At 45.8% G+C, this 10,049-nt stretch overlaps 1 protein-coding gene across 1 annotated transcript; it reads right to left on the bottom strand.

The window, feature by feature from the left end:
* Positions 1 to 840: 840 nt before the first annotated feature.
* Positions 841 to 3,185, bottom strand: AQP10 (aquaporin 10). Its single transcript, XM_068537587.1, is given in 6 exon segments — positions 841 to 1,026; positions 1,482 to 1,724; positions 1,970 to 2,088; positions 2,195 to 2,335; positions 2,892 to 3,018; positions 3,174 to 3,185. Coding segments are annotated over 6 exon segments (828 nt in total).
* Positions 3,186 to 10,049: the final 6,864 nt, after the last annotated feature.

The raw sequence follows: 10,049 nt of genomic DNA, 5'->3' as shown, positions 1-10,049 counted from the left end.
TTTTTCTTTTTTTATTTGAAAAAAAGGAAACAGAAGAACGCTGTTTATCTGCTAATGTGTGAGAGAGTTAGGGAAGCGGTGAACGACGAGCATTTTCCTCCGCGCCAGCTTTCTTTACCCCTACACTCATTCCCTCTGTTCCTTCGCCTTCTCTCCTCGCCCTGGCTCATCTCACTGTTCACCCTCTCCTTCAATGACACAGCCCGGAATGTCTAGGTATTGGGTCGTGCCTCAGTTTCTCCCGCTTGCTCTCCCAGTCTCTAGGCGCTTGCATGCCTGTGTTCCTCTGGCGGCCCTCCCTTTTTCCCCCCACCACGCCCCCTTGGTGGAGGCGGCTCCCCCTACCCCTAATTACTATCTGCGGGGTGCTGAATCTAGGCGAGGCGCCCCAGTGAGCGGAAAGGCGGGCGGCGCTGAGGTTACGAGAGCAAGGAGTCAGGCAGTGGGGACCAAGCTTTGGAGGAAGTCCCCTGGGTTATGCCCCGCACTGGATGGTCGGCCCCCACGATCCTGCGGATTCCCGCAGCCTTCCCAATCTGGGTTCCAGGGTGCGCACCCTCTGGCGGCTACTTTGAGGAACTGCGTTCCTGGAAGTCCAGGGTCCGAAAACCTGCCTGGGGCAGGAGGGGATGAAAAGCCTGGGTCCCTTACCTGATACTCCTCAATTCTCCCTGTCCAGGCATCCTCCCCAGTTTAGGAGGAAGCGATGCCTAGATGAGTAAACGGAGAAGCTGCCCAGGGCCTGGTGTATTAATAAAGACAAAAAACATCTTGTCACCAGGCATGGGTCTCTGGCCCTCTTCAGTGTCCATGAGGGAGGTGAGGACTGTCATGTCAGAATCACAGCTTACTCTCCTGCACCTGAGTTGCGGCAGGACTTTCCAAGTCTGAGGCTTCAGGTTGGGCACACTCTAGATCCTGAGCTGGCTCTGAGTGCTCAGGATGGTGCAGAGGCACCAGCCGCTGGTGTGTGGCTGTGCTAAGTGTGGCCCTCACTAGAGGGCCTACCACCAGCCATTGCCAGCGCTACAAGAGAAGATCAGAAGGGCGATATCAGGGTGAGTCCCTTAGCCTTCCCTCTGAAGGACTGGCGGTAGTAGTAAGAGAACTCCCTAAAGCAGTTCCTGGGGTGATTGATAGACACCAGAAAGAAGGTGTCTTGGCACCAGAGCATAGCGCTTAGAGAGGAGACCCCAGGAGAGCTGGGTCCAGCCTCTTGCCTTAGGGAATTATCTGAATATCTGTGTTTTGTTGATGAGATTACTAACGTCCAAACAGGTAATGTGATGTGCCCAAGAACACAACCTCTAAATGTCACTGTTTCAATGGAAAGAGTGGAGGGGGAGGCAGGGGACAAAAGAGAAAGGGAGAACTTGGGCTTAGAGGAGGTTCACTGTCCTAAGAGGCCAAGAGAACTATTTAAAAGGAAAGATCTGGGGACCGAGGGTTAGAGCCCTCAGCAGAGGGATGAGTGGAAGGACGGCACCAGGGGAGGCCGTCTCTCCCCTGAAGACTTCAGGGCCCCAGCCAGCCACATAGGTGAAAAGCCGTGGGTCGAGGTCCCAGGCAGGGTTGATTGGGAACCCACAGCTGGCACCCATGGATAGCCTGATGGCCAGGATCAGCAACCCCACTACCACAGGCTCCACACCCGCAGGCACTCCCTTGTTCCGTGTGTCCAGGATGGCTAAGATCCCCACAATCAGCATCCAGGTACCCAGAACCTTGGAGTGGACAGAGGCAGAGGGGCTCCCATCAGCTGTCAGGTGCTCCATCTGCCCTATCCCACCCAAGCGCTCCAGGCTACCACCCCACGTCATTTGACTTTGTCCAACACAGGCAGCTGGGGAAGGTGAGGTGCAAACATAAATGCAACCCCACATCCCACCCAGAGCCTGAACAATAGGCCGAGGTCCCGGGAGACAAGGGCAAAGGTTGTGGCTTTCCCAAATCACCCCCTCATGCCTACCTGATCCAGGAAGCCATTGCTCAGGGACAGATACGGGACAGGGTAGGTGACAAAGATGGAGGCTGTCTCCTTGGGACCAGTCACTGTCAGGTTCCCACCTGTATAGTTCTGTAGGGCATCTGCAGGGTAGGGGGACAGCCAGTATTTCCATCTTTGCTCATTCAAAACTGCTCTAAGGCACCCTTGCCCACACACAGGTGTCCCCAACCCTGTTCTCTCTGTTACCGTGATAGAGAGCATACATCTATGCTCCAGAGGCACAGAAAGCAGACAGCAACTGCACCAAGGAGTAAATGGGAAACTTGGCCCAGGGGAGGCATCCCAGGAGGCACATGGCCAGGGAGAAGGCTGGATTCAGGTGGGCCCCTTCAAGGATCAAGAAAAGAAAACCAATATCCATTGTGTCACTGCCAGGCACTGTCACCAGGTAACACTGCTACTCCTCCCCACAACTCTTAAGACAAATGTTACTATTCCCATCGTATAGGTTAGGAAGTTGAGGCTCAAGGAGGTTAAGCAACTTGTCAAGGTCACACAGTGAAGCCAAGTTTGAACCTGGATCTGTCTGCTCTTTCCACTACAGCACTTGATGCAATGTGTGCCTGGGGGACGAGCAGGTGAGGTCCTGAGCAAAGATGAACCCCCGAGGGCTTAGGTGGGGGACAGAAGAGGAGAGCACTTACCCTTGATGCTTTGCCATAGATCTCCATCTATGTGAGTGGAGGATTAATGTGAAGAAGGGGGATGGCAAGATACAGAAAGGGAAGGGACTGGACTGGGCCAAAGGCATATCTCAGTCCAGGGCACTGGTCAAGCTCAAGGAGATAATGTCTATGAGTCACCAAAGGATCTGCCTTTTCACCATTACCACACTCAAGTACACATCCTACCCCGTCTGATGACCAGACCTCACCCTCCTCACCTGAGACATTACCACTGACGTAGATGGCTAGCCTAACACCCAGAGAGCCAGCCAGAAACATGGTGAAGAAGTTGCCTTTGGTTCCTCCACTGGTGACAGCCTGGGCCAAAGTCCCCTGTATGAGGAGCTGGTAGAGAGAAGGAAGATGAGGAAGAGGGAACCAAGAATAAGGAGCCTGGTGGACCACATCCCTGGGATGTGGGGTGAATACACTTCTAGGAGGCTTGGGGAAAATGATAGCTCATGCTAAGAAAAGTAAAAATGCCTAAACAAGTCATTTACATTGATGACCATTATTGAAAAAAGGGAGAATACTCAGACATTTTGAGGATTTTTGGGAAAAGCATCTGAGCTAACATTGACAGCTGACAACTCAAAGCTGTACCACGACCCATTGTTAGAATAGGAGCATATGGGGTCCAGATAATAAGTGGAGTCCTGGGCTCAGGTCTGGTTCACAGGATATTCACTGAGACCAAGGATCCACCAGGTGGTCACTTCCCTGATACCCCAATATATAACTGAAATGGACATTCTTTGAAGTTGCAGAACACTCATATTGGTTTCTTGACCTGTGGAGTAAGTGATGAAGGCCAATTAGAGGGCTGAGACTACCCCACACCAAGATAATAAATAAAAACAATACCATATCCTAGGGTAAATGGAAGAGATTAGTGCCACCCTCAAAGATGTAAAGAATATAAGAGAGGTGGCCCCTTTCATACCACCAGTTTGGCTCCTACAAAAACCGGATAGATCATGGCAGATGGCAGTGGTCTATGGTAAAATTATTCAAATAGTAACTCCAATTGCAATTGTTGTGTCCCAAATGGTAACTTCATAGAGCAGTTTAATACAGCCTCTGGTTGGTAGTATGTAGCCATTAATCTGGTGAATATGTTATTTTGCATCCCAACCAGATCAGAAAGAAGGATCACAAGGAATTTCATCCACGTGGGAAGTCTAGCGATATACACTTACGGTCTTACCCCAGGACTATGTTAACTCTCTGGTCCTCTGTCGTAATATAATCTGAAGGGAGCTTGACTATCTGGACATTTTGAAGAACATCATATTGGTCCACTATACAATGGACCCTTGAACAACACAGGTTTGTACTCCTTGGGTCCGCTTACATGTGGATTTTTTTCATTAAATATGTATTACAGTACTACATGATCTACAGTTGGTTGAATGCGAAGATGCAGAACCACATATACAGAGGGCTAACTGTAAAGTTATACTTGGATTTTTTTTTTTGTCTGCGAGGCATGTGGGATCCCTGACCAGGGATCGAACCCGCACCCTCTCCAGTGGTTAAGGCAAAGTCTTAACCACTGGACCTCCAGGGAAGTCCCTATACTTGGAATTTTGACTGGGCAGATGGTCAGAGGCCCTAACCTCTGCGTTGTTCAAGGGTCAGCTCTATATATAACATCATGCTAACCAGATCAGAAGAGGAAGAAATGGAAGTATATTGGAGGGCCTGGAAAGATAACATGTATTCAGAAGGTGGGAAACAATCTTATAAAGATTCAGGAAACTGCCACATTGGTAAAGTTTTGAGAGGTCCAGTGGTCTGGGACATGCTGGATATCCAATCTGAAGTAAAGGACTGATTATTGAATCTCCCACCTTCCATCACTGAGAAAAAAACACATCACCAATCTACTTAGGATTTAGGAGCGATGTATTTCACACTTGAGAATACAACTCTGACCATTGAAGGCTGTCAACTTCGAGTGGGACCAAAGCAGAAAAGGCCTCTGCAGACATGTGACCCAGCAGACCCAGTGAGACTAGAGTATCTGTAGTAGGAAAAGATACCATGTGTGGTTTGGCAAGCTCTAATAGGAGAATCATAATGTAGACCCACAGGGCTCTGGAGCAAAGCCATGCCATCTGCAGCAGAGATATACATACCTTTTGAAAAGCAGCTCTTACAGTGCTACTGGGCTCCAGTAGAGACAGAGCATCTGATTACAATTCATCAAGTGACCAAGTAGCCAGAACTGCCCATCACAAGCTGGGCTCTGCCTGATTCTCCATGTCATTAGGAAGGGTGGGCCCAGCAAGAACACATTGTAAAATGGAAGTGACATCTTTGGGTTCAGGCATAAGCAGGGTCAGAGGGCACAAGCCAGCTGAAAAGTAAGTGGCCCAGACTCATGTCATTTACCAGGCATCTCTCCCTCAGCTCACATGAGCCTATTGGGGATTGTCTTAGTCCATTCAGGCTGCTATAACAAAATACCATAGACTGGTTGGCTTATAAACAACAGAAATTGATCTCTCACAGCTCTATAAGCTACTAATTCCAAGATCAAGGTGCCAGCAGATTCGGGGTCTGGTGAGGGCCCACTTCCTGGTTCATAGACAGCTGTCTTCTCACCGTGTCCTCACATGGCAGAAGGAGCAGGGAAGCTCTCTGGGGTCTCTTCTATAAGGGCACTAAGCTGATTCATGAGGGCTCTGCCTTCATGACCTAATCACTTCCCAAAGGCCCCACCTCCAAATACCATCACATTGGGGGTTAGATTTCAACATATGAATTGGGTAGGGGGGGCACAGACATTCAGTCTATGACAGGGATCCCTTGTGAAGAGGGATCAGAGAAGGAATAAGCTTGGTTCAGACATGAGTTGGCACGGTTTGTGGGTAAAAGCCAAAAATTGACTGCTGCTGCATTGCAACAAATCAGGAGTGTCCTTGAAAGACAGTGGTGAGGGGAAATCCCCCCAGGGGACAGAGATTTGGACAGTACATCTGGTCATCCACTTTGCGTGGAAAGAGAAGGTAAGAACATACACAGTCACAACTGGCCTGGTTGTTTGGTCAGGGGCTTGAAAAGACAAAGAGTGGAAGATCAGGGACAAGAAAGTCTGAGGATGGACCTATGGGAGTAGTCTTGAAGTGGAAAGGTCTTTGTATTACACGTTAACGCCCACCAGAAAGCATCCATCACAGATGCACTGAACAACCAAGTAGGAAGAATCACTTAGCCACTGCCTGTCATCAGCCACCCACTTCTGAACAATGAATACACTGAGTAGAGTAACTGGTGGTAGGATAGAGGCTATGCACAGGCCCAACAGTGTGAGCTCCTACTCACCACGGCTCAGTTAACCACTGCTGTGGCCAACGTGCAATCTGCCATTAACAAATACCAACACTAAGTCCCTAATACAGTGCTATCTCTCGAGGAGAGGAAGCAGACACTTAGGGACAAGTTAAGGACACTAGATTCCCCATCACTTTTGACTGGGATTGACACATACTCTGAGTATAGGTTTGCCTTTCCTGACCATAGGGTCTCAGCTAATATCACTCTATAAGGACTTATGGAGTACTTGATCCGTTAATATGGGACCCACATTATATAATTTTAAAAAAATTATTTATTTATTTTTTGGCTGCGTTGGGTCTTTGCTGTGAGCGGGCTTTCTCTAGTTGCGGTGAGCGTGGGCTACTCTTCATTGAGGTGTGCGGCTTCTCATTGCGGTGGCTTCTCTTGTTGCAGAGCATGGGCACTAGGGCATGCGGGCTTCATTGGTTGGGGCACACGGGCTTCGGTAGCTGTGGCTCAGGGGCTTAGTTGCTCCACGGCATGTGGGATCTTCCCGGACCAGTGATCAAACCCGTGTGCCCTGCATTGGCAGGCGGATTCTTAACCACTGCACCACCCTGGAAGTCCCTGAAAACTTTTTTTTTTTTTTTTAATTTATTTTGGCTGTGTTGGGTCTTTGTTGCTGCGCGCAGGCTTTCTCTAGTTGCAGCAAGCAGGGGCTACTCTTCATTGCAGTGCGCGGGCTTCTCATTGCGGTGGCTTCTCTTGCTGCAGAGCACGGGCTCTAGGCACGTGGGTTTCAGTAGTTGCAGCATGTGGGCTCAGTAGTTGTGGCTCACAGGCTCTAGAGCACAGGCTCAGTAGTTGTGGCGCACGGGCTTAGTTGCTCCGCGGCATGTGGGATCTTCCCGGACCAGGGATCGAACCCGTGTTCCCTGCACCGGCAGGCGGATTCTCAACCACTGCGCCACCAGGGAAGCCCCACTGACAACTTTTTTAATGAGAAAAAGATCCAATAATTTTTGTTAACATCTTTACTGGAGTATAGTTGCTTTACAATGTTGTGTTAGTTTCTGCTGTATAACAAAGTGAATCAGCTATATGCATACGTATATCCCCATATCCCCTCCCTCTTGTGTCTCCCTCCCACCCTCCTTATCCCACCCCTCTAGGTGGTCGCAAAGCACCGAGCTGATCTCCCTGTGCCATGCAGCTGCTTCCCACTAGCTATCTTACATTTGGTTGTGTATATATGTCAGTGTTACTCTCTCACTTCGTCCCAGCTTACCCTTCCCCCTCCCTGTGTCCTCAGGTCCATTCTCTACGTCTGCATCTTTATTCCTGTCCTGGCTTTAGGTTCATCAGAACCTTTTTTTTTTTAGATTTCATATATATGCGTTAGCATATGGTGTTTGTTTTTCTCTTTCTGACTTACTTCACTCTGTATGACAGACTCTAGCTCCACCTACCTCACTACAAATAACTCAATTTTGTCTCTTTTTATGGCTGAGTAATATTCCATTGTATATATATGCCCCATCTTCTTTATCCATTCATCTGTCGATGGACATTTAGGTTGGTTCCATGTCCTGGCTATTGTAAATAGTGCTGTGATAAACATTGTGGTACATGACTCTTTTTGAATTATGGTTTTCTCAGGGTATATGCCCAGTAGTGGGATTGCTGGGTCGTATGGTAGTTGTATTTTTAGTTTTTTAAGGAACCTCCATACTGTTATCCATAGTGGCTGTATCAATTTACATTCCCACCAACAGTGCAAGAGGGTTTGCTTTTCTTCACACCCTCTCCAGCATTTATTGTTTGTAGATTTTTTTGATGATGGTCATTCTGACCGGTGTGAGGTGATACCTCATTGTAGTTTTGATTTGCATTTCTCTAATGATTAGTGATGTTGAGCATCTTTTCATGTGTTTATTGGCAATCTGTATATCTTCTTTGGAGAAATGTCTATTTAGGTCTTCTGCCCATTTTTGGACTGAGTTGTTTGTTTTTTTGATATTGAGCTGCATGAGCTGCTTGTGTATTTTGGAGATTAATCCTTTGTCAGTTGCTTTGTTTGCAAATATTTTCTCCCATTCTGAGGGTTGTCTTTTCGTCGTTTTGATGGTTTTCTTTGCTATGCAAAAGCTTTTAAGTTTCATTAGGTCCTATTTGTTTATTTTTGTTTTTATTTCCATTTCTCTAGGAGGTGGGTCAAAAAGGATCTTGCTGTGATTTATGTCATAGAGTGTTCTGCCTATGTTTTCCTCTAAGAGTTTTATAGTGTCTGGCCTTACATTTAGGTCTTTAATCCATTTTGAGTTTATTTTTGTGTATGGTGTTAGGTAGGGTGTGTTCTAATTTCATTCTTTTACATGTAGCTATCCAGCTTTCCCAGCACCACTTATTGAGAGGCTGTCTTTTCTCCATTGTATACTCTTGCTTCTTTCATCAAAGATAAGGTGACCATATGTACGTGGATTTATCCCTGGGCTTTCTATCCTATTCCGTTGACCTATAGTTCTGTTTTTGTGCCAGTACCATACTGTCTTGATGACTGTAGCTTTGTAGTATAGTCTGAAGTCAGGGAGCCTGATTCCCCCAGCTCCATTTTTCTTTCTCAAGATTGCTTTGGCTATTCGGGGTCTTCTGTGTTTCCATACAAATTGTGAAAATTTTTTTCTAGTTCTGTGAAAAATGCCATTGGTAATTTGATAGGGATTGCATTGAATCTGCAGATTGCTTTGGGTAGTATAGTCATTTTCACAATGTTGATTCTTCCAATCCAAGAACATGGTATATCTCTCCATCCGTTAGTATCATCTTTAATTTTTTTCATCAGTGTCTTATAGTTTTCTGCATACAGGTCTTTTGTCTCCTTAGGTAGGTTTATTCCTAGGTATTTTATTCTTCTTGTTGCAATGGTAAATGGGAGTGTTTTCTTAATTTCACTTTCAGATTTTTCATCATTAGTGTATAGGAATGCAAGAGATTTCTGTGCATTAATTTTGTATCCTGCTACTTTACCAAATTCATTGATTAGCTCTAGTAGTTTTCTGGTAGCATCTTTAGGATTTTCTATGTATAGTATCATGTCATCTACAAACAGTGACAGTTTTAGTTCTTCTTTTCCAATTTGGATTACTTTTATTTCTTTTTCTTCTCTGATTGCTGTGGCTAAAACTTCCAAAACTATGTTGAATAATAGTGGTGAGAGTGGGCAACCTTGTCTTGTTCCTGATCTTACAGGAAATGGTTTCATTTTTTCACCATTGAGAACGATGTTGGCTGTGGGTTTGTCATATATGGCCTTTATTATGTTGAGGTAGATTCCCTCTATGCCTACCTTCTGGAGAATTTTTATCATAAATGGGTGTTGAACTTTATCAAAAGCTTTTTCTGCATCTATTGAGATTATCATATGGTTTTTATCCTTTAGTTTGTTAATATGGTGTATCACATTGTTTGATTTGCGTATATCAAAGAATCCTTGCATTCCTGGGATAAACCCCACTTGATCATGGTGTATGATTGTTTTAATGTGCTGTTGGATTCTGTTTGCTAGTATTTTGTGAGGATTTTTGTCTCTGTGTTCACCAGAGATATTGGCCTGTAGTTTCCTTTTTTTGTGACATCTTTGTCTGGTTTTGGTATCAGGGTGATGGTGGCCTCATAGAATGAGTTTGGGAGTGTTCCTCCCTCTGCTATATTTTGGAAGAGTTTGAGAAGGATAGGTGTTAGCTCTTCTCTAAATGTCTGATGGAATTCGCCTGTGAAGCCATCTGGTCCTGGGCTTTTGTTTGCTGGAAGATTTTTAATCACAGTTTCAATTTCAGTGCTGTGATTTGTCTGTTTATATTTTCTATTTCTTACTGGTTCAGTCTTGGAAGGTTGTGCTTTTCTAAGAACTTGTCCATTTCTTCCAGGTTGTCCATTTTATTGGCATATACTTGCTTGTAGTAATCTCTCATGATCCTTTGTATTTCTGCTGTGTCAGTTCTTACTTCTCCTTTTTCATTTCTAGTTCTGTTAATTTGAGCCTTCTCCCTTTTTTTCTTGATGAGTCTTGCTAATGGTTTATCAATTTTGTT

Source organism: Eschrichtius robustus, chromosome 3 (assembly GCF_028021215.1).
Source record: "Eschrichtius robustus isolate mEscRob2 chromosome 3, mEscRob2.pri, whole genome shotgun sequence".
NCBI classification, from domain to species: domain Eukaryota; kingdom Metazoa; phylum Chordata; class Mammalia; order Artiodactyla; family Eschrichtiidae; genus Eschrichtius; species Eschrichtius robustus.
This window is presented reverse-complemented; position numbering and strand designations above follow the sequence as displayed.